At 53.5% G+C, this 26,778-nt stretch overlaps 12 protein-coding genes across 12 annotated transcripts; 6 read left to right on the forward strand and 6 right to left on the reverse strand.

The window, feature by feature from the left end:
* Positions 1–1,252: 1,252 nt before the first annotated feature.
* Positions 1,253–2,731, forward strand: M406DRAFT_341767 (uncharacterized protein; the record flags this gene model as incomplete). The annotated part of the gene is made up of 2 exons (XM_040921699.1): positions 1,253–1,687; positions 2,723–2,731. 2 exons carry the CDS (start codon positions 1,253–1,255, stop codon positions 2,729–2,731), a joined length of 444 nt encoding a protein of 147 aa, XP_040773545.1.
* Positions 2,732–2,971: 240 nt separating this feature from the next.
* Positions 2,972–3,319, reverse strand: M406DRAFT_244039 (ankyrin; the record flags this gene model as incomplete). The annotated part of the gene is made up of 1 exon (XM_040916242.1): positions 2,972–3,319. A coding segment is annotated over one exon (348 nt), but the record flags the coding sequence as incomplete, so codon positions are not given.
* A 393-nt stretch (positions 3,320–3,712) lies between these two features.
* M406DRAFT_240505 (ankyrin) lies at positions 3,713–4,684 on the reverse strand (the record flags this gene model as incomplete). The annotated part of the gene is made up of 1 exon (XM_040916130.1): positions 3,713–4,684. A coding segment is annotated over one exon (972 nt), but the record flags the coding sequence as incomplete, so codon positions are not given.
* A 170-nt stretch (positions 4,685–4,854) lies between these two features.
* M406DRAFT_263163 (uncharacterized protein) lies at positions 4,855–6,831 on the reverse strand (the record flags this gene model as incomplete). The annotated part of the gene is made up of 3 exons (XM_040917570.1): positions 4,855–5,480; positions 5,540–6,185; positions 6,265–6,831. The coding sequence occupies 3 exons, from the start codon at positions 6,829–6,831 to the stop codon at positions 4,855–4,857; spliced, it is 1,839 nt and encodes a 612-aa protein (XP_040773548.1).
* A 906-nt stretch (positions 6,832–7,737) lies between these two features.
* Positions 7,738–10,337, reverse strand: M406DRAFT_332947 (uncharacterized protein; the record flags this gene model as incomplete). The annotated part of the gene is made up of 4 exons (XM_040920796.1): positions 7,738–8,904; positions 8,998–9,515; positions 9,608–9,653; positions 9,756–10,337. The coding sequence occupies 4 exons, from the start codon at positions 10,335–10,337 to the stop codon at positions 7,738–7,740; spliced, it is 2,313 nt and encodes a 770-aa protein (XP_040773549.1).
* Positions 10,338–11,108: 771 nt separating this feature from the next.
* Positions 11,109–11,872, forward strand: M406DRAFT_341769 (uncharacterized protein; the record flags this gene model as incomplete). Its single annotated transcript, XM_040921700.1, has 3 exons — positions 11,109–11,115; positions 11,209–11,664; positions 11,790–11,872. The coding sequence occupies 3 exons, from the start codon at positions 11,109–11,111 to the stop codon at positions 11,870–11,872; spliced, it is 546 nt and encodes a 181-aa protein (XP_040773550.1).
* A 1,500-nt stretch (positions 11,873–13,372) lies between these two features.
* M406DRAFT_216398 (kinase-like protein) lies at positions 13,373–15,361 on the forward strand (the record flags this gene model as incomplete). The annotated part of the gene is made up of 1 exon (XM_040915487.1): positions 13,373–15,361. A coding segment is annotated over one exon (1,989 nt), but the record flags the coding sequence as incomplete, so codon positions are not given.
* A 151-nt stretch (positions 15,362–15,512) lies between these two features.
* M406DRAFT_357514 (uncharacterized protein) lies at positions 15,513–16,290 on the forward strand. The gene has a single exon (XM_040923698.1). It carries the CDS (start codon positions 15,569–15,571, stop codon positions 15,869–15,871), a length of 303 nt encoding a protein of 100 aa, XP_040773552.1. The 5' UTR covers positions 15,513–15,568; the 3' UTR covers positions 15,872–16,290.
* Positions 16,291–16,751: 461 nt separating this feature from the next.
* Positions 16,752–18,249, forward strand: M406DRAFT_294303 (translation factor; the record flags this gene model as incomplete). The annotated part of the gene is made up of 2 exons (XM_040919129.1): positions 16,752–17,132; positions 17,193–18,249. 2 exons carry the CDS (start codon positions 16,752–16,754, stop codon positions 18,132–18,134), a joined length of 1,323 nt encoding a protein of 440 aa, XP_040773553.1. The 3' UTR covers positions 18,135–18,249.
* Positions 18,245–19,438, reverse strand: M406DRAFT_357515 (snare-like protein). The gene is made up of 5 exons (XM_040923699.1): positions 19,310–19,438; positions 19,160–19,186; positions 19,011–19,059; positions 18,837–18,948; positions 18,245–18,754 (listed from the first exon to the last, which is right to left on the reverse strand). The coding sequence occupies exons 1-5, from the start codon at positions 19,361–19,363 to the stop codon at positions 18,391–18,393; spliced, it is 606 nt and encodes a 201-aa protein (XP_040773554.1). The 5' UTR covers positions 19,364–19,438; the 3' UTR covers positions 18,245–18,390.
* A 346-nt stretch (positions 19,439–19,784) lies between these two features.
* On the forward strand, positions 19,785–23,098 carry M406DRAFT_280714 (cell division control protein 54). The gene is made up of 3 exons (XM_040918415.1): positions 19,785–20,097; positions 20,157–22,270; positions 22,335–23,098. The coding sequence occupies exons 1-3, from the start codon at positions 19,905–19,907 to the stop codon at positions 22,914–22,916; spliced, it is 2,889 nt and encodes a 962-aa protein (XP_040773555.1). The 5' UTR covers positions 19,785–19,904; the 3' UTR covers positions 22,917–23,098.
* Positions 23,099–23,286: 188 nt separating this feature from the next.
* On the reverse strand, positions 23,287–25,062 carry M406DRAFT_332952 (PLP-dependent transferase; the record flags this gene model as incomplete). Its single annotated transcript, XM_040920797.1, has 4 exons — positions 23,287–23,307; positions 23,339–23,965; positions 24,037–24,801; positions 24,874–25,062. 4 exons carry the CDS (start codon positions 25,060–25,062, stop codon positions 23,287–23,289), a joined length of 1,602 nt encoding a protein of 533 aa, XP_040773556.1.
* Positions 25,063–26,778: the final 1,716 nt, after the last annotated feature.

Here is a 26,778-nt window from a genome sequence, read left to right on the forward strand (position 1 = left end):
CAACAGTCAACTCGGCAACATCCTCGGCGACATTAGTGGAGGAAGACCTAGTGGAGGTTCTATTCCGGCGGCTGCTATTATTCAACAACCTCAGGTACTTGTGGCCACAGCTCGCCCGCCAGTGTGGCTCACGCAAGCGTTGTGTACGATCAGTCGAGAGGTTCCTCCGGCGGTGGGCAAACGACCTGGCGCATCTCGCAGCAACCAAGGCATTTGAGGATGCAGACAACGCTATATGTCTATCAGCGTCTCTTCTTGTCCGGAAATCCCGGTTTAGTCTGGCTCAGCGAATCTGGGATGCGCATGGCCATCAAGACTTTGATGACGATGTTGAAGGGGATATTGAACAAGTGGAACAACAGCAGGCCAAGGCCGAGGTCGACGAGACGGAGAGCGCTTCAACTCTCATATATGATGATGCTGAGCGTTTCCTGTTTGGGACCAAGCCCATTGAAGCGCTTGAGACCAATATCAAAGCCTTCATCAAACCTGGAGTTGAGGAACAAACTCCCCGTCTCTACACAGACGTAGAAAGATGGTTTGTCAATATCGTGTCGAGAATAAGTGGAAGTCCCACTCCAGAAGGAATGCACAAGTTGTCGTGGACGTGTGTAAGTCAACAGCTGTCTTCCTTGGCAGGAAGACGGCATCTTATGTTACTCTTTTGACGTTTCTCGACGGACGTCTTACTTCATCAGCTAATCATGTGCTGTGTAGAGATGTGGAACAAGAATCTGCGATGACTACAAGGAACTTCAACCAGGTGCCGTTAGTCGTCTCAGAAATCTTTTGCAAAGTTGTCACGATGAAGCGCCAGGAGGACAAGATAACTCGAGCACCAGATCTTCGACTGGTAATTTCTTACTAAAGTCGACGAAATGGATGAAGGCTTTCATCATCCCTCGACAAGCTAAGGGAGGTCTTCCGCAACATACCGGTCCGTCTAGCAAGTCGATTTCAGAGCTGGGTGTCTGTCCCCTGCGGCCTGGACCGACTCAAACAGACCACAACTTCATTCTTCTATGCATCCCGTTTCTCAAATGGGCGCTGAAGCTACATCAAGCCGAGGTCTGCAGGATCAACTCTGACCAAGACTTCTTTCGGGTGCTGCGGTACTACTATGCATCTAAACGTGGGACGGGGCCATGGCATCGGCTGCGCAAAGTTCAAGGGATCCATTTTGTCAAGGTAAGTCTGTCTAGCCTCATGGTGTCTGAGATGTACGTAATCTAATTCAGGGGGCCAGTTCGAGATGTACAAGAGCAAATTGGTTGATATCCATATTCACCCGGCCATACCGCCCGAGGACCAAGCACGCCAGAATTACACATACGAACCCTTACCGGCTGAGACAATTCCACCCATCGGGCCGAACCTTCTCATGCACCTGTTTGAGCACCCAGACCACGCAGAAATACTCCCTATTTTATACAAGAAGATCCCACAAAAGCTGCGAGCCCAACTGGAGGCCTGCCCCATAAAAGGCAGCGCGGTTGGCTGGGGACTGCAGTTCGTCGAAGGTACGAACTGGTTTCATGTCTTCCTATGTGGGTGCCTGGGCTTCATCTCGGCCCTGCTCTTCGCTGTGGTCTGGTCTATTGTGCGCAGAGACATTCAGGGCGGGTTTGCTATCAGTGGTTTCATGCTTGCTTTCTTGGGCTTTTGTCTTGGTATTGCCCGGACAGAGGTCGAGCTGAAGCCTTGATGCCCTCTCTTATTTTCTAGGCTTGAGGCTTCATCGGGATTCGTATTCGACGGGCAGCGCTCTCAGTCTGCTGCTCTGCCACCTAACATCTATGGATGTTAGGGCGTGTTAAAAGATCCACAAGTTACTCCTACTTTTTTATTATTATTGGTGTGCGTGTGTGTATGTGTGATAGAGGGGGGGGAGAGAGAGAGGGAGCTCCCAGCTTCAATCTTCACCTCGCCACTGTGACTTTAGCTGCCAGTGTCCTTGATCTATATCATAGCCAGATCAAGCTTCTTCCGTATTTCACTCTGCACCTCCCAAAATTTCCTGTACCGCTCCACAGCGCCCCTTCCATGCTCCTCCCGGACACGCGCAAGCCACTCCTCGTCCGCTTCCGGTAACAGCTGACAATCCGGCTCCGCGCCGCCATCGAGAAGCACCTGGACGATATCCCAAAAACCCCCGATGATGGCCGCATTCAGAGCACTGCCGTACTTGCCCCCGCGCGTATTGACATGGGCACCTCTGTCCAACAGCAGCCTGACCGAGTTTGTCTGGCCGGAATAGGCTGCCGCCTGCAGGGCTGAGCCGAACAAACCTCCTGCCGCATTGACGTCGAGGTCGAGGAAGTACTCGAACAGGAATTTGGTTCGGTCCGGGCCAGCTTCGTGCTTGCTCGCACATGCAGACTGTAGCGCGGAGCCGTACGGTCCGGTCCAGAGGTTGATGTCAGCACCGCGGTCCAGCAGGAAGCGAGCTCTTTCAATGTGCTGCGACTTTGTCAACGGCTGGGACCTGCCGCTGAAGTCGTTGTACTCAAGTACCGACTGCAGGGCGGTGACGGACTGCCGTCCGCGCGTGTCGTTCACTTCAATGCCGCAGTCTAGTAGCAACTGAAGTGCCTCGTGGTGTTTGGTGTACATCTGCATCGCGGCGGCGTGCCAGGCGCTGCCGAACTTGCCACCCTGCACCTGGACATCAGCACCGTGCTCGATCAGCAGTCGCAGAATATCATCATTCCCTTTCGCGCAGGCGGCCTGAAGCGCGGTTCCGTATTTTCCACCTTCGACATTCACCTCTGCGCCTTGGTCGAGCAGCATACGCACTATGTTGATGGCCCGTCTCGCGCAGGCGGCCTGGAGCGCAGTTCCGAAGCACCCACCCTGCTGGTTCACTTTGGCACCCTTTCCCAAGTAACAGCTCCAAGATGTCGATGCTTGCCCACTTACTAAGTCTAGCCGCTACGGCCTGCAATGCGTTCCCGAATTCGCCGCCCGGGGCGTTCACGTTGGCCCCCTGATTGAGCAAAAGCTCAACTAGGCCCAAGCTGCCCCTGTAGCATGCTGCCTGCAGGGCATTGCCATACTTGCCCCCTTGAATATGTACGTCGGCACCATGATCTAGCAAGAACTGTACAAGTTCCAATGTCCAGGACCGCGCGCAGGCTGCTTGCAACGCCGTTCCGAACTTGCCCCCCTGGCTGTTAATGCTTGCACCTCTGTCGAGGAGAAGCTTCACGATGCTCCTATCCCAGGGACCTTCGTAACCACAACATGCAGCCTGCAGTGCATTGCCGTACTTGCCACCTTGAGCGTTCACATCTGCGCCCATGTCCAGAAGCAGCTCAACGTCGGCCCTATGTTCGCCTGCCCTATACATGCGTTTCGCATACATGAATGCCTTACGTCTGGCTCTCATAGTTATGGCTGCCCTACAGTTGACTGAATTCACGCACACGGCCTGGAGTGTGTGCCCATACTTGCCGCCTTGCGCGTTCACATCGGCACCTCTTTCCAGCAGGAGATGGAGGTGGGCTCGCGAAATGGGCAGACTTTTAGCCGCCCTGTGTAATGCTGTCCCGTGGGCGCCGACCTGCTGGTTTATATCGGCGCCCTTGTCTAGCAGAAATGGCAGAATTCTTAATGAGTCGGGCCGTTTCTGCCTGGGCCACTCCTGTATAGCTGACATCAGAGCGCATCCGGCCTCATTTGTTGACAAGTTGATGTTGGCACCGCGGCTATAGAGTAACTGCACCGTGTCCAAGTGTTGTTTGGAAGCAGCGGCTTGTAGGGCCGACCCTACCTTGCCGTGTTGCGCATTCACGTCGGCGCCTCTGTCGAGCAAGAGGTCCACAACCGCTGTATGACCTCTGTAGGCCGCCGCCTGCAGTGCGCCTCCAAATGTCCCGCCCTCCGCTCGAACGTCGGCGCCTCTGTCAAGGAGGACCTGTACGATCTCCGCATGACCTCCAAACGCCGCCTCCTGGAGCGCTGTATCCAGGTCCTTAGGCGTCACGTACCGGTTTGTGTCGGGGTGCTCAGAGAGCAGCAGTTTCGTGAGCCCGAGGAATCCGCGCCTGGCGGTGTAGCAAAGGGGTCGCAGTAGCATCCTGGAATACCATGGTTCCCCAAAATCGAGTTTCTTCGGGTAGAAAATCCCATTTCTTCCGAGGATTATGCGCAGGCTCTCACTACGTGTGGCGAGGGCGCGTGCAGCAAGTTGGGCGAGCTTGTCCGGCCATAACTCGCGCTGCACCAACTCTAGATGCAGCATCCAGTTGTAGATTGCGTACTCTCTCAGAGGGAAATCTTCATCGTTTGCATCGGAAATGCTGACGAGATGGTGATGATAGGCGAGGCAACAGTGCGCAATATGCAGGTGGGCATTGGGCTCAGTGAAGGCGAATGTTGCGGCCGGGCCCTCGGCAATACGAGCAGACGTTAGGTACTCCTTGATTGTGAAATGGGCTAGGCGGACATTCGCAGGGCTGTAACCGCGGTTGCCGTCTTGAGTAACGACTAGGCTGGACACGTATCTAAGAACATTTTTAGGCGCGAATAGCCGATCTGACTTGTTGAGGGGGACGTCGTGCTCGGGACGGAGGACAAATACTTCAGCGAACTCTTCAAGCGTGAGGACCTCTTTCGACGAGGCGAGCCACTTGAGCAAGCTCACAACCTGGGATCGGTACTTCACGTCTATGTTCTGGAGCAGCCTATCGTATGTTGCGTCGAGTCCAACAGGAAGCTGTTGGAGCGCCTTGCGGACGAGCGAGACGGAGGCGAGATTCCGGAGATCTTCAAACTGGCAGGAGATGTATTGAAACCTGGGGCGACAGTCAGCGAAAGCGTCATACTGCTTGCATATCAAATTGCTCCCGTGACCTACATGCCGTCCGCTTTCTTGATTAGCGAGGCCTTCGCCTCGCCTTTGACATCGTCAGGCCACGAACTATACTCGGCGGATGCGAGAATTGAATCGATGTATAGACGAATATCGTGGTCAAGACCCTCCTGATGTGCCGTTAGATCCATCGCTGCCCTGGATGGCGGAGACAGGACAGTGCTCATGCCTGTTTCGATATCTGGTTCCGCTCGGCTTGTGCAGAGGATGTGGAGCGTGTCCGGCATGTTGCGGCTGATGCTACTGAGACTGTTCAGGAGCTTCTTCCGCTCTCCATTCCGGGCTGGACATTCGTCTAGAGCGTCAATAACGACAAATGTCGCTGAGAACTCGCGTGCCATAGCCAGCAGTATGGACTCGAGTGTTTTGGTATCGGGACGCATGTGTTTCTCCATGTACTCAGCAAGGACCTTGACCTGTTGCAACGTGCCGTGCTGGCCAGTATAGAGCTGCTTCACGAGAGACGCGAGCATTCCGTCAACCTTCTGCTTCTCTAGGTCGCTAAAGCTGAAGAAGAAATATGCGAGTGCGGTTTCGGGAGCGGATGCGCATCGTTCACGTAGGTGCTTAACGACAGACGAGCTTAGGATTGATTTGCCAGAACCAGCTGTGAATCTTTTAGCGCCTGGATTAGCTAGGAGTAGATAAATGAAGTAGTAGGCCTACCTTTGCCATGAAGCCATAGGAGAGAGCCTGGACACATCCTCCAGGTCTTGAACTCCTCGCTATCCCTCAGCAGCCAGTCGCCCGTCCCATTCTCGTGTTTATCGCGGGCCGCGTTGTAATTCTCAGAGGGGTCGATGCTACACAGCCATTGAAGCAATTTGTCGCGCTTCTCCTCTGCCTGGAAGTCCCGGACTTCCTTTCTCAGCCCTGAGATGTCTGTGCCAATACTTTGCCAGTGAGACATGGCCTCCCGATGCCGACTGTCAGTTGCTGAGCACTCGTCGTCATATTTCATATCCCGCCAGCTCTTATTGACAGCAGAAAATACCCGTTTCTGTTCTCGAATCTTATCCAGCAGGCTGTCCCACTCGTTCCACTGGATCGTATCTAGGCCTAGGCGGAAGGCGGCGTTGTGTGCGTAGTAGCAGTAGCCTTCAACCTGAAATCTTAGGATTTGTCGATAAAGCTTCTCCAGCGCGTCTTTGTACACAACATGAGACAGCGGCGACGATACTTTCTGGGCAGTCTCGGGCTCGTACCGCCGCACGTAGAGATCTTCCCACATGCGACTCTGGGCTAAAAGAGACGAGATGTACTCTAGACCCTTTGCCATAGAGGCACCCTGCTTCGAGGGGTTCAGAAGTAGCTAGTGGGATGATAACCTGATGCTTAGTACCTGGGCAGCTATCAGGTTTGTGTATGGATGTTGATGCTGGCTAGCTTACCGGCAGGAACAGACTCACACCCCCCCACGCTATGGAGGCATACGGGTTTGCGCTTAGGGCATCAGAAATGTAGTCGTTTGCCCAATCGACAGCGGCGAGAACGGGTTGCACCAGGTCTTGTACTGGGAGCTCGGAGCTGCCGAACTTGAGTTTCCATACATCTCGATTGACCTCGCTCATCTTGCGCTGGAGGATCGTCTCCATCCGGTCTCTCACTCCGATATTGTGGCCAACTGTTGAGGCGAGACCGGCGCTTAAGTCCCCACAAAGCTTCGCTTCGTAGTCCACGACAAGCTCTTTCTCTTCCTCTCGCAGCTTTTCGTACGCTATATGCCAGAGCTCGCGAATCGATGTGTTCGCGTCTTTGGGCGGAAATGCCTGGGTCGGCTCGCTGCCGGTAGCAGGAGGAGGCGCTGACTTGGAGGTTGACGAAGCATGTTCGGCCTCGTCTTCTGGCTGCTTCTGCTGATTAGTTGGGGCGGGATGGGCAGGGCGTCTTGCAGTGTCGCTGACTTGAGGCTTGCGGAGAGAAGATATGATCTGCTGGAGCTTTGTGAGAACGGTCATTTCTTATTGAAGTCTAGAGTCGTCTTGAAAGTCGGTGAGCCTCTTCCTTGCAGAGTGCACATCGGTGGCTCGCTTTTATGCGAAGGGAAAAAGCGATGGACGTCGATATAAGCACGAGATTTACCATGTGGCGTTGGGTAGGATCCGCCTAGCGAATACATTGTAAACAAGTACGCTATGTGCCATTCGCTCACATGGTCTGCCGTACTACGTGGAAGAGCGAGGTGTGAGTGGGTTTGGACAACAAACAGTGAATTCTTGAGAAGAATTGCCAATCAAATTGATTCAGCAGCCGATATACTGGTTATAGTAGCATTAGAACCACTTCACGACTCTACAACTTGCATATAAAACCTGGTCAAGCTGAAAAGCAGAGGGGTGGTGGGGTGCGAAGCAGGGGCTCCTTTCTGAAAAGAGGATAGCCATCACAACGTGTCTGGATCAAGCTTTACACAGTCTGTCTATGAGTCGAGAGGCCTCCGTAATAAATGCATCCCGAGACACAAGTAGGCTTACTTGTGGAGGCTCCACAGTATCAATCCAATGCTGTTCTGAGGTGGATGTATAAATTTGTTAAACATGGAGAGTACTGTGCAGCTCTCCTGTAGGGTGCCCTAGAGAGAGAGAGGGACATTATGCCTGTTTCGAACTCCCCTCAGCACCGCGCCGCGCTCAACAGAAATGGCAACAGTTGTTCCCTGTCACAGACATGTTTAAGTTCCGTCTCTTTGTATCTTCTAGGCAGACGTAGAGGAGTAGAAACAACAGATCCAGCTCAAGGGAGATACCTGCTCCGCTGCTCACTCGGTGATCGCTTGGATCAATACGTACACAAGGTCGATGCGAGTGAATTTGGCACAGTAAGTCGCTACAGCGATTCTGGGCATTCCTCACCTGGTGAAGGGCTCAAGCTTTGTGCGCGTCGATCACAACGACCTGGTTACCAAAAGCAAAACACGCCTTCCCGTCTGCGTCTTTCCACGAGCAGAGAGCATCTTTATGAGTGTCCAACGACTTCACGTCAACCAACTCCGAATGGCGCCGTAGTTCTGCCGCGGCCTCTTTGGAATTGAGCCACCTGGGCGTGAACGGCAGTCCGGAATCGTCTATGAAAATGTCCAGGCCTGCGGAGCGAAACCAATCTTTTCGTCCCATTACAGGCTCGAAAGGAGGCGGACGGTGCAGCTTGATCCGTGTGCGAGACTCATGGCCTTGCCCGTGGTGATCATCATTCTCGTCTTCGGAGTCGGAAGCAGCTTTTGCTGACATGCTGCTTCTAAGACTGGTTGAGCTGACTGCTCCAGTAATTTTGCTGTGTGAAAATGGTATGGTCTTGTCTCCATGTTTTGCTTCGTCTAGGACTCCGCCTTCGACAATATTTCTATCCATTGCCAATGTCGGGATCCCGTCATTTCTCATTTGAGAGCTGCCGGAGGTCTCATCTGTCTCCCAGATCTCACCACTGTCTTGAACCCCCATCTCGTCTATCTCCTGGTTTGGGTGAATAATGAAAGCGGGGTCATCCGTCACATTCTCAGCAATCTGCGCTGCAGACTGCTGAGGTCCATGCTCATCAAGGGCCTGAGAAACGAGATTGAGGCAGGATCGATTTGACAGTGTCGTAAGAGCAGATGCAGAGAGATTCAAGGAGAATATGGAACTTTCGTTTGGGAGCATGATGGTCGGCTTCTTCCCAATCTGCGCCAATCTTTGGATGGTCGCGGTGATCTTTTGCTCTAGATGCCTGTTGAGCTTATCCTGCAGCGGCAGAAAGTCTGTGATGGTAGGGAGCCGCCATTTGGGATATAATCGCCCATGACTCCTTGGAGCCGCGAATCTGCCGTGGAGGCCGATGAGGGTATCGCAGAGGTAACAAGGCTTTTTGGAGGAGGCTATTATTCTCGCAGGGACAATGGCTGGGCCGACATTTTCATAGTGGGCGAGTATTTGGATTTCTGCATGGACTTTGGACCCGAGTAGCGTTGTGTTGACTCGAGTTGTGAAAGGTTGGGCTTTGGAGATTCCTTTTTGTACCCACGGCGGGAGACTGTACTCTGAGATAATGCCCTCTTGCTGTGAAATCCTAGCGAGTGTAGACCTTATACGGATAGGTATGGCAAATTCGATTCCTCGAGGTATTTGGAAAGCTGAGTCTGGGAGAGACACCTTCTCGACAGTAATATGCCGTAGCGCTTGCGTATTCATTGCTTCTTTGCAGAGGAATTTAGCACTCTCCTGGACTCTGGCCGTCTTAGCGAAGCAGCTAAGGAGCCTCTTCTTTGCGTTTGCATTCATATCCTGATCATTGAGACGGCCCAAAAGCCTTTCAAGAGGCACTCGTCTCAGAAACGTAGCAACATGCCGAACTAGTTCTTTGAGATCCGCGTGCTTCGGGGTTTCCAAGGCGTCGAAACTGTCCAGGTGTACCAGCAGTCGCTCTGACCGAGTCTTGTAGTCTTCAAGTTGAACTGGTGACATATTGAAGTTGCGTTTCCTCGCTTTGGCCTGCCAGGATGTTTCGATGAAGTCTCTGAAATGAAGACCAATGAACCGCTTCAGGGCTTTTCCCCCCGAGAATCTGGCCATTCTCGACCCTAAGCGTTTGAGAATGCGTTCCCGGTGTAGCGCGATGATCTGATTGAAGACGACCTCTTGAGTTGTCGCCGCTCCACGTTCGCTAGCCGCTGATGAAAATATTCATATTAGTCTGGCTTATCCTGTACACGCGTCTCCACCGAGTGATCTCATGTTCCACACATCGAGAGGTGTGACTTACCAGGCAGAGCACTGCGCAGTTCACCAAAGATTTTCTCAAAGCCATCCTGCACGGTTACCAGAACTTCCTGAGCACTCAATGGACCAGGTTGATTGATGGCCAAGAGAACTTTGCATCGTTTTTCGCTTGGGACCTCCTCTATACATACAGCCGTGACGTGCTCCTGATCATCCGAGATGCCGGACAAGAAAGCCAGCGTTGTCACTAGCTTGCTTTCTTGGTCGAAAGTAAGCGTTCTCCGACAAGTTGATTCATGCAACTGGTAAGGCGGTTGCTCTAGATGTTGTCGCTCGGTCCCAGGCAGCGGCGTAAGCATTTCCAGCAGGACTATGTTCTCTGCGCATCTGACTGACTGCGAGGGCTCCAACAACCGGGGTACCTTTGAGCATCCAGGTGTGACTGGAGACACAACCTGAGGAATAGGGTTGATCTTTACCCGAGCTTTGCTCTTGTTCGTCGCCTTGTTTTCATTGGTAGTCTCCGTTTTGTCTGGCGCCTTGGTGCTTCCAGACTTGACGACCTTTACCTGGGTTTGTTTTGGCGGATGCCGTGGCTTCTGGATCTGCGGAGGGGGCGGTATAGGTGGCTTGGAGTTTGGTTCCTTCTTCTGTTGCTTCTTCTTGGGCCCGGCTGAAGCTGACTTGGAGCTCGTCGCGCCACCTGAGGGCACATTCTGCTGTTTGCCCGGGACCTTGGATGCCTTCGGAGCCGCCTTCTTCTTGTTGGGCATATTCGGAGAGGAACTACACCTCTTTCTTCTCAGATCTTCTTGAATAGCTCTATAAGTAACTACATCAAAGCGCAGACGGACACAGCAGCAAAACGAGAGAAAGGTGAAAGCGTGTGGGTGGCCGGGACAGCTCACAATGAACGAGCCATCGTTCATTAAAAGTCACGTCCTGCCCGCAGTGCGCATGTGAGACTAGTCTCAATGTTATGGCATTCTTGCTGCACGAGTCCGCCAACGAAGAGCAATTTGACCTCCTCGCTTGGTCTTGCGCGCTGCGGGAGGCCTGCCGCCAGTGAGCCGCCCCATGATGACTGCTTGCTGGGCTTTTGTACAATAAAAATCGGTTGTGCATTTTCTTGTTCTTCTTGTTTTTCTTCTTCTTCTTCTCCTCCTCCTCCTCGTCTTCCTCAATCAAATAATGACACTGGCTGTGCGCGAGAGACCAACGTTTGGCGATGTGGTTCCATGATTCGCGAGAGGGTCAGGCTGAGGCGGGTAAGGGGAGTTAGACGGAAATGCTCCGCTCAGAAGACACAACAGACCCATACGAGGTCGCAGGGGTGTGCTTTGAGTATGCCCCTAGAAACCATGATACAGTTCACGTCACAGAGAATAAAGCCTAAGCTTAATTGACGCCTGCACTTTCTCCTTAAATCCTGCCGGACCGATAACCCTTCTTCTTGTTGACTGATTGACGTCTCTAACAACATCGACATTCTCGGAGGTCTGATCTGCCTCCTCCTTCTATCAACACCATCGCCATCATCAATCATGTCTTGTAAGTGAATCACCCCCCACAAGGCTGACCGAGGCCCCACATGGCGGCCACGCATGCACGACATCAACATTCCTTTTCTAACCCTTGCACCAGGGTTCAGTTCCAGCAGCAGGGTCGTGGTCAAGACCCGACTACCACCGGGCGCGACCCTGAAGCAGGGTGTAGACATGCTCCACGACCAGGATTTCTTCATCAACTGCGACCCCTGCCTGCAGAAATACGAGCTCGTGGATCGAGACTTGGCCAGCCCCGAGCTCCCAGAGGACCGTGTTAAGGGAATCGGCCCCACGACGTCTTACAAGATCACGGACGTCGTCGAGAATATCCCCAAGGGCGTCTGGGGGAGCCATGTCGAGTCGCGATATGAGTTCACTGACGTGGAACGGGGTCTGTTCTGTCGGATCCGCAGTCCCCTCAACGTGGTGATGGAGGCGCTGTGGGAAGTTCGGGACGCGGAGGACGGGGAGGGCCTTGAGTTGGTGGAGGAGGCTGATATCAAATGCTCGAAACTGCTCATTGGCATTGTAAAGAGTCAATCTGAGGCTGGTGGTAAGTACTCATCTCACACCTCCCCCATACTTTGTTGTGTCTGCAACCCGGGTTGTCAAGCTGGCTGGACCTGAAACCCGTCTTGAGAGAGTTTTCCTACTCGTGCTGAATTCAAGTTTTGCTAGCCGGTAAAATTCATGCAAAAATGATCGATCGACTGAAGAAGGAGGTCGAGGAGTCTTCTACCACGGATGGCGGTTCTGCTTGAGATTTCAAGTTCCCAGCGGATGATTTTCTCGAGATTTTTGTATTAAAATCACCAAACCAGCATTCAGTATTGTTGGCCTTCAGACCTTGCATAGAAATGTATCCTGCAATACCATACCATCTTTACTAGGCAGCTTATTTCATTTCAGCTCATTTCTTGACAGCCTGTTCTTAAGAATCATTAACAGCCCTAAGCCCTCTCTCTACCTGAGGTTAGATATGTAGAGAAAGGCGCTGCCATTATTGATGTAAAAATAAGCCTTGCAGTGAACGTACAGCAAGATGAACGAACTAGCACATGAAAAGTATTGCTGAAACAACGCCATGTTGCCATTGGAATATCACAACTGGTCAGCAGGTATAATTGTAGATAGGTGGCGCATCGAAAGTGAGATTATGTATTGACGATTTATTGACGGAACCTAGGGCGAGTCATTGAATCAATTCGTGAAGAAGAAAAGCGTCGCCCACGAGAAAAACGAGAGCAGAGATTTAGTGGAACGCCAATAGCAGGGCTAGCAGGGGTCAAGATCCGTCAGCCGCAAATGGAGGGGAAGAACAACCGGGCAAGGATGTCGTTTTTTGAGGGGCCCCTCCTTCCCATCCCCTGAAGCCGCGTCCTCGCCTAATCTTGTAGCCCTGTTTTTGCTTTCCTTTGGGACCCTGCATCGTCTCAAGAGACGACCAAAGATGTGCACTCCAACATGACATCTCTCTCTTTCTGACTCCTTCCTCGACCTCACCTTCAAAACCTCCACATCTCACATTGCCATCCTCAACGAAGCACCCATGCACAACATAGTTATAATAGGGAGGTTCGCACAAATTTCTCGATCACAATAAGGCTCTGCTGGCTCGATCTGGGCTCGCATGAACCGGAAGAGTTGGTGGAGTTGGCGTTTGCGAGTCCCCCTCCAGCCTTACGACAAAGGCCCACCTCGATAAGCCATAAACGTCACCTTCACAACGTAAACCGAGGTTGACGAAGACATCTGAGGTCTTTTGCAGTGCATAACTCTGACAGGCCAACTCTGTAAGTCTCATGAAGGCCTGTATGTCGGTGTGCTTCGACTTCATCCAGCAGGATGCCTGCCATGATCGCTTCGCTGACAACTTCATGAGGCAAAAGCGAACGGGACTCTTAAGAGCACTAAGGGTCTCCAATGTCCCTAATTGGAATTTCATTTTGTAATACTGCTCGACGATAGTCTCTCTTCTTCTTGCTCCGAGTCTCATATCTCTACTTTGCCTTTTCCCTCTTATCACTATAAGAAGCCTGTCTCGCAAGAGATTGACCCACATGAGATTCGTCCTTGTGGGAAGCTATCTCACTATCTGCGCTACAATTCATGACACCATCCGGGACCAGAGCCTCTTGCTGAGTGAAATCGTCAGCAAATCAGACTAGAGGACGATTGGCTTTGACGACCTCGGGATCAAGCCGCGACTGGGTCTGAGCTTTTGTCTGGTTCCGAAGCTTCCGTGGGCGCCTGCTGTTGTCATGGCACACCTCTCCACATACGCCGCCGACTTTTCGGTCACGCGGCAAAAGGCCATCGAGGATGCAAAGAAGATGCAAGTCGTGGTCCAAGAGGAGTGCAACAAGGCCGGGCAAGAAGTCCCTCCATACCTGCTACGGGAGCTAATCGGCAAGGGGAGCTTCGGCCGGGTCTACAAGGCATTGGATGGGCAGACGAGCCGGGTCGTTGCGGTCAAGATCATCGACATCGAAGAGTCTGATACCCTGAATCCCAAACTCGCCGACACGTACTCGGAGTTCCTCAAGGAGGTCAACGCCCTCAAATTGCTTAGCGAGGGCGGCGCAAAGAACATCAACCATGTCCTCGACGCTCTACCTGTGGGGCAGTCCATGTGGATGGTGTGCGAGTATTGCGCTGGCGGTAGCGTGGCCACGTTGATGAAGCCGACAGCACCGGGAGGTCTTCAGGAGAAATGGATCATCCCGATCCTGCGGGAAGTCGCCGAGGCCATCTTCTGGGTCCACAAGGCTGGTATTATACACCGTGATATCAAGTGTGCCAACGTGCTCATCACAGAAGCCGGTGGGGTCCAGCTTTGTGACTTTGGCGTGTCGGGCGTGATAGAGACCAGATTCGACAAGCGGTCTACCTTCATAGGGACACCACACTGGATGGCTCCAGAGCTCTTTGACACGTCGACGTCTTACGGAGTCGAGGTTGATATCTGGGCCTTCGGATCTATGGTTTTCGAAATCGCCTCCGGTCTACCACCAAACGTTATGGCAGGAATCGATGTCACACAACTGGGCAGCTATCTCAAACAGCACACTCCAACGCTCCAAGGAGACAAGTACTCAGAAAAACTCAAAGACCTTGTGTCCTTCTGTCTGGTGGAGGATCCGACCAAGAGACCTATCATCGAGGAAGTTCAGCACCATCCCTACCTGTTCAATACGGAGAGCACGCATCCAACTTCATCATTAGCCATGCTGGTAAAGGCTTTCAGGGTGTGGGAATCGCAAGGCGGTAGCCGGAAGTCGTTGTTCGCGTTAGGAGGCGCCCAAGGGCCCTTCGATTCCGAATTGGCTTCCACCGCAATGGCAAACGATGAATGGAATTTCAGCTCGACTGTCGATTTCGACCAGTCCGTCATGAGTAATACAGACGCACAAGCTGTTTACGATGTATATGGTTCTCAGGTGGACCTCACAGATCTCGGAGAGCCTACTCCTCAAGCATTCAAACCCAAGCGGCGACGGCCACCACCAAACCTTCCGGTCATAAGGGCGCCACTGGAAAAAGTGTTTGACCCCAACACAATATCGAACTATGAAGAGAACGCCCGGGTCTACTACGGGAGGCCTATGCTACCACCAGCTTCGGACTTACCCCTGCGGGACGACTCACACAACGCGACAGTGAGAGAGTCTCTGATCGATCTTGATGCGTCGCTCCACGGCGGCCGCCTGTCGAAATTTGTTGACATGGAGACCATCAAGGCTGGCCCACGACGATCGCGTGATTACGAATTCGGAGGCGAGGACTATGCCAGACAGCCGAACAGCGATCCGGAGACGGTCATCGCGTCGAACAGCAGAAAGACGCAGGAGTGGAAGTTCCCCGTCATGATGCCGGCTTCTGCCAACCCCGAGATGTCCCGCTTCCCCTTTCACGAAGATGGCAGTAGTCATCCGGGATCTGCTCGCCCGCCTCTGCAACACCACGCGACGGAGCCTGTCGGCTTCTCACAGGACTACAGTAGCAATAATCTTATGGTTCCGCGCACTATCTCCCAGCAGGACAACCGCATCTCGATGGGCAGCCTGATCGACCTGGATGAAAGTCTTCCAGACCCGGTCATGTCGAGTGACATCCCACGTCCCTCAACAGCCAACTCGGACGCAGTATCCGAGGTAGGCAGCGCATTCGACCTCGAAAGACACACTTCATACATCTCGATGCCCTCGTCCAACCGCGAACCATCCATCTACGTCTCGGATGACTCCAATCTAGGTGGTGCAATCATGAATCAGCGAGCGCCGCCGAGCTTTCCAGATGATCGGGCACGAGGCCGAAAGTTGAGCACAACTGACGCATTCATCGATGATGCTTTTCTCTACGCTGGAGGCGAGGACGCCGGGGACGGGATGATGCTGGGGCCCACAATCGGGAGCCGCTCCTCCTCGTCCCACTATAGGGACAACAGCCTCAATGGAATGAGCGAGACTGAGTATACCACCACATCAAGCAGACGGACGCCGTCTACTTCGTCTATGAACTCGTTCTACCAGGCTGCGGATGGGCGGGCGATGCCGCCGCTGCCTGGGCCGCCGTCTGAGAGGGTTATGATGGGAGAGGGTGGGCAGCTGATGAGAGACGAGTTTCTCCGGCTTTTGGAGGGGATGACAGGCCACCTCAAGTTCACAGGGGAATACGTCCAGGAGCTACCTGTCAGGAGGTCAGGGAGGAGCTCCATCATCCAGGAGATGCAGAACGGGCAGCGAGAGGCCTTTGGATAAGGGATACTTGGATATAGGCATACAATCCTTCGTTTTTTTGTTTTTTTGTCCTTGTCTTATTTTGAATAGATATTGGGCTTTGGGCGAAAGGGAATAAATGGGTGGGTAGGAAATCTGTTTCGACGCGGCCACGGAATGGTGCAACTGAGAGATGGATGATGGGTTTGCAGATATCTGGTACAGTTTTTATGGGATGGAGGCTACGTCTGGAAAACTTCACCAATCTATTGTACAATATGATAGCGCGATGGATGAGACGAGACGCCGGCGTTTATGCTTTAGCAAAGGCCGAGAAGAGCGAAAGTTCAACAGGGCAACTTGGGAGTGCGCATTTGGCATATTTGATGAGATAATACAACCCTCATAATCATTTGGGGTGAAGTCTACAGAACAGTTGTTGAAATTGAGAAATAATTTACAACACTTATGAGAAAAGAAACAAAGAGAGGAGGAAGAAAAGAAGAAGAAAAAAGAAGAAAAGGAGGTTGAAGATGTGGCCCGCTGGTGAGCTTTACTGGTCGCCACTTGGCTCACCCGCCCCCAGGCTGAGCCGTTGAAAATTGCTTAGTCTCAATGAAGGAATGACTCAACTTGAGATTTTCTCCTAGTCAATATCAACATCGACAATCAACATTTTGAACCACTTGTTTCGGCTGAATTTATTTACAAGAGGATAAAATTTGTCGAATAACTATACCTTTACACGACATTTTTTTCAATCAAGTTGGCTTCATTCTACCATACTTATCGTCTCATCCACCGTGTAGCTGTAAAGCCTTTCATCAGTACAGGCTCAAAAGCTGCAGCCTCATTCCCATCACCACTCTTGAAATTCTCCCACCAATACCAAGTTCACACTACAACCAAAACCACCATAACGATGAAGACACGGATACTCAAAGTCCCTCCAGGCCCTGAACCAGGCCACTTCGTCTCTTCCTCCTCCTCCTCTTCCGCCAACCCTCTCGACACCTGGGCCATCTCCACCTCGCCCTCCGCCCAGGCCACCCTCGCACCCCTCCACGAAGCCGCCCGCCTTCTGCGCGAGAGCGATATTCCCGTGGCTTTTCCGACAGAGACGGTGTACGGTCTGGGCGCAGACGCCACGCGCAGTACCGCTGTGAAGGGTATCTATGCCGCCAAAGGGAGGCCGTCGGATAACCCGCTGATTGTGCACGTGTGTGATCTGGCTATGCTGCGAGGCCTGCTCAGGCCAAAGGAGGAGAAGCAGCAGCAGAAACACCATGACGACACCGCCACCGTAAACGGCACGAACGGTATTGGAAAGGAGGAGGAGGAGGAGGAGGAGGAGGAGGAGGAGGAGGAGGAGATCATCCCGGAGATCTACAGAGAGCTAGTCAAGCGCTTCTGGCCCGGGCCTCTGACCATCCTCCTCCGCAGCCCTGTCCCCGGCTCGCTCGCCCCAGAAGTAACAGCCGGCCTCCCGACCTTTGGCGCGCGCATGCCCGCCTCCCCCCTGGCACGCACCCTCATCCGTCTCGCCGACGCCCCGCTCGCCGCGCCCTCTGCCAACGCGAGCACCAAGCCGTCGCCCACAGCGGCGTCGCACGTGCTGGACGACCTGGACGGGCGCGTCGAGCTCATCCTCGACGGGGGCAGCTGTGGCGTGGGCGTCGAGAGCACCGTGGTCGACGGGCTGTGCGAGCCGCCTGTGGTGCTGCGGCCTGGTGGGGTCAGCCTGGAGGAGCTGCGGGGGGTTCCTGGGTGGGAAGGGGTGGTGAAGGGGTATCGGGATGAGAGCGAGGAGGGGGGCAAGAAGGAAGGGGGTGGGCCGGGGCCTCGGGCGCCGGGGATGAAGTATAAGCATTATAGCCCGAGGGCGAAGGTGGTTCTTTTTGAGGCCAAGGGTGGAAAGGGCAGTGCGGACGACGTGCTGGTTGAGGTGAAGGGGAGACGAGACGAGAGGGGTGGGGTTGTTGGTATCATCAGGACGTTGAAGTGGCAGAAGCTACCAGGAGATGAGGCTGCTCGAGAAGAGGCCGTTGTGGAAGACGCGGCGGTCAATGGGAACACGGATCTGGGCTACGAGATCTCTAGGTCCGTCATAGACGGGGTAGAGATTCTGGACATCGGTCTGGGGCAGGACACAAAACTGGTCGCCCAAGGGCTCTTCTCGGCTCTCAGGGAGCTGGACAGAAAGGGCGCAGATGTCATCTACGTCGAGGGCGTTGAGGATGGAGAGGATATAGCAGCAGCGGTCATGAACCGTCTGCGCAAGGCAGCGTCGGAAATTAGAGCATAGAGACTGGATAGACAAGACGCATCCAAATGCAGCAGGGTCCGGTCCCGGTTTGGACCTGGATTAGAGAGCCTGCTGCTCTGTTCAAACAAATCAACGAAAGAGATCTTGATCCTTGAAGCACAATTCGATTTTCAGAAAGCAATATGTGTCCCCAGTACTCCTTTTCTAGAAAACTAGACGCCCAGCCCGTGGTTCCCATTGCAGGACCTTGCCGACCCCTCTTACTGCCACATCCCGCCCGCCAACCAAATGCTCTTTACAATCCCTGCCGCAACCAGTCTGACAACTTGCTCTTGCCCAGCTGCGCCAGATGGTTGACGCCCTGCTCGCTGAAGGGATCGATCCGGCGCAGGTCGACGTCCTGTGTGGGCGCCTTGCTCACGCGCTGGACGATGATAGTGGGGTCTGTCTCGAGGATGATGCCGTCGTCGACAATCTCGTCCACGGCCAGGGACACGAGGTCGTAGCTCTCGATGATGGTGCGCTTGTCGACCGAGGCCTTGAAGAGGAGGTGCAGGGAGTCGCGCAGGGCGAGGATGGCGTTGTAGAGCAGGACTTCGTTCTCCTCGACACTGCCGACGAGGTAGAGCATCACGTCGCTCTCGGATTTGTAGAGAACACTAAAAGAGAACAGACGGAGAGTGCTTGTCAGTTTCCACTTTCGTACACAGGTATACCAATTCCCAGAGGGGAAAAGCCTACATTCGTCCATCGAACAGCAAGATGTCTCCGGTCTGTTTCGCCGTCTTCTCGAGGAGTGCCTTCTCGAATGCCTTTTGTGACTTCACGTCGGGATATGGGTTGTTCGATGCCGCTGTGCGCAACGTCAGTCTGCGCGCTTCATCAGAATATTCAAGGTCTTTCAAGCTGACGTACGTGCACTCTGCCCTGCTGGGAGGGTAGCATGGTGTGGAGAGTCGTAATACTGGAAGACGTGTAAGCTTGTATCGTGGGTAGACCGCCATGGAAGTTCAACTGCATAGTCCTGCTGGGTGTCTTCGAGGGCCGGAGAGGTGGTGGCTCACTTTCGCGTATAATCTCGATCCATCCTCCTAGATCTGGGTCAGCTCATGAAACAAGAAGCGAGGGAACCAAGCCGTCGCAACCGCCAACATCAATGGAAGCCATCGTGGTGCATGGTCGGACAGGGACTGGGTAGGAGAAGGTTTCCTCACAGTTGAGAGAATGAGGATGGCATTGACCGAGTAGAGGGACATTCCTGGAGCCATCTTGACTGCTTTGTGACGTCGCGACGTTGGAGAGCAGTACGATATAGAATTGAGGGGCACAAAGGGTGGGAATGTCGACTTGCAAGCTCGCAGGCGCATCTCACAGCTCGCCGAACGTCAACGGAAGGGCTCCGTGTCAAGACCGGCAAGAGAGCCAGGGGCCCTTGTTCTGAATGTGGCGGTGCATTATGTGGCTAGTGCAAAATCACTTTAAGTCTTGCAGGGATTCGCGACATGCTTCGCGCCTGAAGCTCGTCGCGTAAATTGACACGCGTAAATGAAATTGAGCCTAGTTCAAGGTATTTTGAATCCACCCTCTTCCTCATCACATCAACCCCTCCACTCAGCCTTTTTGGAACTTTTCCGTTGCGTCGTTGGTCCTTTCTTGATACAAACTAGCAACAGCAATTTCTTCAAAATGTCTTCTCCTGCGAGACGATCAACACGCAGTTCCCAAGCAAGGAGCAGCCCAGCACCGGCCCCTCAAGATGCCTCGCAGACCCCGCGTCGAACTCGAGCCTCGCAGCTCGCCTCCAGCCCCATGTTCTATGAGTCGTCGTCGCCCGCCAACGGAAGCACGAACCCTGCACCGTCCTCTCCTCTGCGACAGATGAGCAATTCTCAGAGTACCAACAATGGTGCTGCCCCGAGCTCGCCTCTGCGCCAGCAGACGGAGACCCAATCCGTAAATGATGGCAATCGCACACCAAGAGCGAGTGGTCTGGCTATTGGCGGTAAGGCTTTCAAATATGTAGCATCCATCTAGAAGTTCTGGGTCTGACCAATTATGCAGAGTCCTCTCCTGTCCGCTACGATCCCAGCTCCAGTCCCGGTGCTCACCCACAGACAGACCTGCGAAGTGAAAGCAGTGGTCTCTTTGTGGACTCTTCTCGGAGACAGCCTCGGTCTAGACGTGGTGATATCCACTCCGAACACTCGAATCGAACACCTATCCCGCCGCGTCGCATCGTTCTAGGATCCGATGGAAGGGTGGTCCAGGACGCTCCCCTCTCGGATGCTGCTACATTCTCCAACATCAACCCGGGAACCTCAGACGCTGATGCGCTCGGCGGGCAGAGCCAGAGCCTGGTCTGGGGAACCACCATCTCTATCGATGATACCTTTGTGTGCTTCAAGGATTTCCTGCGAAACTTCAAGACGCAATACCGCCTGATCTTCGACAAGAAGCCTGATGAGGTTGCAAATGCCCCCGAGGCTCAGACGAAGCCTTACTGGGAAGTCCTCGAGACGATGTTGGCTCTTGGCACGAAGAAGCTCTACCTGGATGTTCGGGACCTCAGTGCCTACCCGCCTACTCAAAAGATGTGGCATCAGCTCCAGTCATATCCTCAGGAACTGGTGCCCATCATGGATCAGGCGGTCCACGACCTCATGATCGAGATCGCAAGAAACGAATCGACCAAGCAACGACAGAGTGGCTCTGCCCCAGCGCCTTCGCAGAGCTCTGAGCCTGCCATCCCCAGCTCGGACAGACCTGAGGAGCCGTCAACGCCGAGACCAGCACCTCAACGCGAGATCACTCTCGAGGACCAGGTTGCCGACACTATCTACGTGGTGCGCCCCTTCGGCATGGACAAGACCACGAATCTAAGAGAACTGAACCCCTCAGATATGGACAAAATGATCCAGATCAAGGGTCTCGTCATAAGGACCACGCCCGTCATTCCGGACATGAAAGATGCATTCTTCAAGTGCAGCGTCTGCAGTCATGGTGTCCTCGTCACTCTGGACCGCGGCAAGATACGAGAGCCGACTGAGTGCCCTCGTGCCCGCTGTGGGGCCAAGAACTCGATGCAGATCATTCATAACCGCTGCACCTTTGCAGACAAACAGGTCATCAAGTTGCAGGAGACCCCAGACGCAGTACCTCCAGGCCAGACGCCTCACTCTGTGTCGATCTGTGTATACGATGACCTCGTAGATTTCTGCAAGGCTGGTGACAGGGTACAGATTACTGGAATCTTCAGGGTCAGCCCAGTCCGGGTAAACCCTCGGCAGAGAACCGTCAAGAGCATCTACAAGACGTATGTCGATGTTCTACATGTGCAGAAAGTGGACCGCAAGAGGATGGGCGCAGATGCGTCGACTCTTGATACCGAAGATGACGACGAGATCCAGGTCGACACACCTGGAATGGACGAGACCCGCAAGGTCAGCCCAGAAGAGGAGGAGAAGATCCGTGAGACAGGAGCTCGTGAGGATATCTACGAGCTACTGGCGCGGTCGCTCGCACCCTCGGTCTATGAGATGGACGACGTAAAGAAGGGAATCCTTCTTCAACTGTTCGGTGGCACCAACAAGAGCTTCGAGAAGGGCGGCAGCCCCAAGTACCGTGGCGACATCAACATCCTGCTCTGCGGTGACCCGTCCACCTCAAAATCTCAGATTCTATCCTATATCCACCGCATTGCCCCTCGTGGCGTATACACCAGTGGCAAGGGCTCCTCAGCTGTCGGTCTCACGGCATATGTCACTCGCGATCCCGAGACCCGTCAGCTTGTGCTCGAGTCGGGCGCACTGGTCTTATCCGATGGCGGTATCTGCTGCATTGACGAGTTTGACAAGATGTCTGAATCTACTCGCTCGGTGCTTCACGAAGTTATGGAGCAGCAGACAGTGTCGGTGGCCAAGGCGGGCATCATCACGACGTTGAATGCTCGGACAAGTATCCTGGCGTCGGCCAACCCGATTGGCAGTCGGTACAACCCCGACCTGCCTGTGCCTCAGAATATTGATCTTCCCCCTACGCTGTTGTCACGTTTCGATCTCGTATACCTCATCCTGGATCGTGTCGAGGAGAAGACCGACAGACGTCTGGCAAAGCATCTGTTGTCTATGTATCTGGAGGACACTCCTCATTCCGCCCAGACCGATAATGACATTCTCGTGAGTTTTCTTCACAATAATCCTGACGCTTGATCCTGGTCACTGACCAAACCTACCTACCTAGCCTGTCGAGTTCCTCACCTCTTACATCTCCTACGCTCGTGCCAACATCCACCCCACCATCTCGCAACCCGCCGCACGCGAACTCGTCGACGCGTACGTCGAGATGCGCAAGCTGGGCCAGGATGTGCGCTCTGCAGAGAAGCGCATCACGGCCACCACCCGACAGCTCGAGTCCATGATCCGGCTGGCTGAGGGTCATGCCAAGATGCGCCTGTCCACAGAGGTCACCCGCGAGGATGTCCAGGAGGCGGTGCGGCTGATCAAGTCCGCGCTGAAGACAGCTGCCACCGACGCCCAGGGCCGCATCGACATGTCGCTCCTCACGGAGGGCACCAGCGCGGCGGAGAGGAAGCGCAGGGAGGACATGAAGGGTGCCGTGCTCAAGCTGCTCGATGAGCTCACGGCGGGCGGCCAGGCGGTCAAGTACGCAGAGGTCAGCAGGAAGCTTGGCGAGAACGCCGGCGTGCCGGTGGAGCCGAGTGAGTTTGCAGAGTGTATGAGGGCGCTCGAGATGGACGGATCTATCACGGTGACTGGTGAAGGCGCGAGAAAGAGCGTGCGGCGGGTGACTGCGATTGTGTAAGCCTTTGATGATGTGTAGTTTTGTCTCTCAAGATGTACATTTGAGTTGTTGATTGGCTTGTTCGAGACTGGGCGTTTGGGTTGTGTGAACTGCTTGTCTCTGGCATGGCTATTATTACTGCGCACGAGGACGTGAAGAATGAAATTAATGAGACGCTTGCAATGCTATATGCGACAACTATGCTCAGGACGTGCTCAATCCAACCTCCAGTGCTAATCAAAATTCGCACTCGTTCCCTTGGCGGCCACCTCCACATCAGCTTCACTGGCTCCCGTCTTCTCACCACCAGCAATCGCCTCATCAGCGTTGATTTGCACTCCCTCTGATGCACCACCATTATAAACCTCCGTCGCTTTCTCTAGCGCCGCCTTTACGACGGCCACCAACTCTTCTGCGTCCTCCAGACCAACACTGATGCGCACCTGCTCCTCACCAGCCCCATACGCTGCATGGTATACGGTCTGCTCTGGATCCTTGCCCCACACCAAGGCGTTCATCGGGACCGCTAAGGTCTTGTGTGCGCCGAGGTGCGGGCCCTGGTGCACGGAGAGGTTGTCGTAGAAGGCTTTCGCCGCCGGGAGCGTCTTGAAGTCGACGGATAGCAGACAACCATAGCCGGGTGCGAAGTCCGGCGTGGCGGGGCGCATGAACGCCTCGTAATTAGTTTTCGTGTCGCTCGTGCTGGGGTACAACACTGCCTTGATGGGTGAACCCGGGCGAGCGGCCTCGGTGGCTAAAAACTCAGCCATGACGACGGCGTTTCGATTGAGGATGGTAGACCGGGGAATGTAGTCCTCGCTGTTAGAGAGGAGCCGTTCTGCGTCGCCTGCAAAGAGCTCGTTGTGGAAGTTTGCTGTGAAGGAGGGCTTAATCTGCTGGTAAAAGGGCGAGAGCGGGTTAAGGACCACAGATCCGCCCATCACATCTGCGTAGCCGGAGAAGGATTTGGTGAGGCTTGTCATGAGTAGGTCGGCCACGGGGAGCACGTCAACGTTGACGAAGGAGCTGATGGTGTCGTCTATGACGACGGGAAAGCGGTATTTGCCGGCCTGGAGAGAATGTCAGAGGCGCCACTACTCTCATGACAGTGGGGAGACAAAAACAACAGATGGAGACTTACTATTTGATGGAGTTTCTTCAGGTCAGCGCTCACGAGGATTGGGTTAGAAGGAAACTCGACGAAGACATAACTGACCGTCTTGCCGGCCTTGTAGTGCGCTTCGAGATACTCTTCAACCTTGTCCATGACTCCGCTTTTGGCATCACAAGCACCAAAGTGCTTCATCCCACTGGTCGTCTCCTCAAACATATGAAAGGTGTTGTGGAAAACAGACCCCAGCACGAGAATCGTTCCCGCGTCTCGCTGCACGAGGATTTGGTTCAGCCTCCAGATGGCCGCCATGCCTGTCGGGTATAGATACACATCCCCATCAGCAACCTTGACAGCCGCTGAATCCACCGGCGCACGGTGCAGTAAGTCTCGGATGCGCTTCCGCAGCGCGCCATGGGCCTCGCACTCGGGGAGGTACGACGCCGGCGGGACATCACTGAGGTCCTCCCCCGACCACTCCACGATGCTGAAATCGGCCCCGCCCACGTACCCAAGAAGCTCTTCGGATGCCCTGGAGGAGAGGCCGTTCCCGACGTTTTGCCAGATGCCGATGGTGCCGGGCATCTTGGGCAGGGGGTACACGACGCAATAAAGCCGGACTCCGTGCACATCGACCACGCGAAAGGAGAGGTCACCCTCGGCCAGCTTGTGCTGCTTACGGTGATGTGACGTGCTGTACGCCCTGTGCAAGGCGAAGGTCTCTGGGTCGGTGAACATGAGGACACCATCCTGGCTAGGGTCGGCGCCCAATTTCTGGGCTAGGGCGACGGACAACTAAGTTGATGATTTAGCCCAGTTTCACCAGAATGACTTTCAGTGACTATCAATCCGTTTGGGCGAACTCACCTGCCGCGCGCAGCTGAAAGGGAAGAAGCGTGGGTATATCGACTTCAACCTTGCAAAAATGGCTGGGTCGCCATCTCGTATGCCGAGGGCCGTCTGCCAGCCTGGACCGTGGATGGTGATTGTATGCGGGCCCTCGGGTGGCAGAGAGTGGCCGAATTCGGTGGCGATGGGCTTCACGACGGTGGCCATTACTTCTAGCGACTGAGGAGCAGGTGAATGAATGAATGAGCCGCGGTCAAAATGTGGGCGAAAAGGGCTAAAATCAATGTGTTTCAAAGGTGTTGATATCTACCAGGAGGAAGTTACGTTCTCAACGGAGCAGCTGCCTTCCTCAGGTACTTAACTTATTATATGGAGCCTTCATGGGGAAAGGGCGGTTACGGCGGTCAATGCTATAACTTAAACATATCCTTAGTAATGATTCCATTGTCGCGGCTGAGCTTAGCATGGAAGGTTGGCCTAATCGTTGCCCAACTGGAGCAGTTGTAATCGTCCACTTTCCCTAATCAAGCTCTTCACCGCAGAACCTCGCCAGGCATGCAACAATCGGTCAGCACTTGTCTCTCCATCTTTGATCGTTTGTCTATTTTTGAGTTGACCTATTCTCGAATTGCCTCTTCGACTCCACTGTATGGTGCCTCGCAGACGACTTGGCGCGTAGAATCCTTCTGATTTGATTCCATATCAAGATCCACGTCTCGGAAATTAAATGGGAATATGCGTTGCCAATTCGTCATATATACGAGGTATGAAAACATCGTTTCTAATTCTCGTTGCAAACCTGATAACTATCATGTTCACGTCAACTTCGGGCTGATGAGTAAGTATCCATGTGGTATACCCAAGTCTACTTAATTACTTACTTACTTACTTGAAGCAATGATGAAAATACTTTATTCACATGCACTCGCAATAGGGGATCGCAAAATTGCTGTATCGCTCATCTGCGCAGCAAGTAACATCAACGAATCTCGATCAGCACGAGACTGAGAACTACCCATTAATTCATTTCTATGCTAGGCTGGCTGCTGATTCTGACTCGACGCAAATATAGGCAAGGTTCTGAGAAGCTGAGTTCCAGCGGACCTTCCTTTTCATTAGAGGGCACAAATAACGCATCCATCACCAAGCAAGGTCTGCTACCTTGAATCAATGTTGCGAGGTCTGGATCGGGGTTTGATACGCAAGTTTCGATTTAGAGTTTGACCAACAAATCCACTGGTAGGCTTATAGATACCAGGTGCCCTGTCCACAAGCAAATGGTCCACAGACATGGCCACTGGAGTGGCAAAGACAACTGTCGTGTTGCCATGGAGTGGAAGCTTCATATTTGTATCTCCAACATTTATTAAGAGCTTGGTAGCGCATGGCCTTATCGATTTGTTTTGTTTTTCTGGGGACCTAGAGTAATAAGGACATATGGGACATCAACGCTTAAAAAACTAGGGACTCTTCCTTGGGCTAGGAATGGGGAGGTAGTTATAGTGAGGCCTGGAGTCGGTCTGATCGGCAGCCGCAAGGCTGAGATACCTAGGAATGCCTTCGTAGCCTTGCACAAGGATTATCTAATTATCAGCCCTGACTTTGATGGCGATTGGACTGCCACAACAGAAAATTCGGTTCGGTGTTTTCTGGAAAGTCCTGAAAATCCCAAAAATACTAGCCCTCTCTTCTCTTGCTCTCTCTTCTTCTTTCGCGTATGATTCGGCCTGTCAACTTCCTCTTAATTACAGGCACTATCTAGGAGTCATAGCTACAATTCCCGTTCATGCAGGGTCGGGAACAGACCACTGTGAAGGCTGTGCTGTGGCTGACGGGAACAACCGCCTTCTCCTGGCAATTTCCTGCACCTATATGAGCTTCGGGCTGTCGCTCTTCAAAATGTAATCGAAAGTGTGGGAATGA

The sequence above is a fragment of the Cryphonectria parasitica genome, assembly GCF_011745365.1.
Source record: "Cryphonectria parasitica EP155 unplaced genomic scaffold M406scaffold_7, whole genome shotgun sequence".
Classification (NCBI taxonomy): domain Eukaryota; kingdom Fungi; phylum Ascomycota; class Sordariomycetes; order Diaporthales; family Cryphonectriaceae; genus Cryphonectria; species Cryphonectria parasitica.

Coding starts and splice junctions, on each gene's coding strand:
- M406DRAFT_357514 (XM_040923698.1), top strand. CDS start 15,569: ATGAGCGAGACTGAGTATACCACCACATCAAGCAGACGGACGCCGTCT.
- M406DRAFT_357515 (XM_040923699.1), bottom strand. CDS start 19,363: ATGGCTCCAGGAATGTCCCTCTACTCGGTCAATGCCATCCTCATTCTC. Junction 19,187..19,309: donor CCATCCTCATTCTCTCAACT/GTGAGGAAACCT, acceptor ACCCAGATCTAG/GAGGATGGATCGAGATTATA. Junction 18,755..18,836: donor TTGCTGTTCGATGGACGAAT/GTAGGCTTTTCC, acceptor GTTCTCTTTTAG/TGTTCTCTACAAATCCGAGA.
- M406DRAFT_280714 (XM_040918415.1), top strand. CDS start 19,905: ATGTTCTATGAGTCGTCGTCGCCCGCCAACGGAAGCACGAACCCTGCA. Junction 20,098..20,156: donor GAGTGGTCTGGCTATTGGCG/GTAAGGCTTTCA, acceptor CCAATTATGCAG/AGTCCTCTCCTGTCCGCTAC. Junction 22,271..22,334: donor AGACCGATAATGACATTCTC/GTGAGTTTTCTT, acceptor CTACCTACCTAG/CCTGTCGAGTTCCTCACCTC.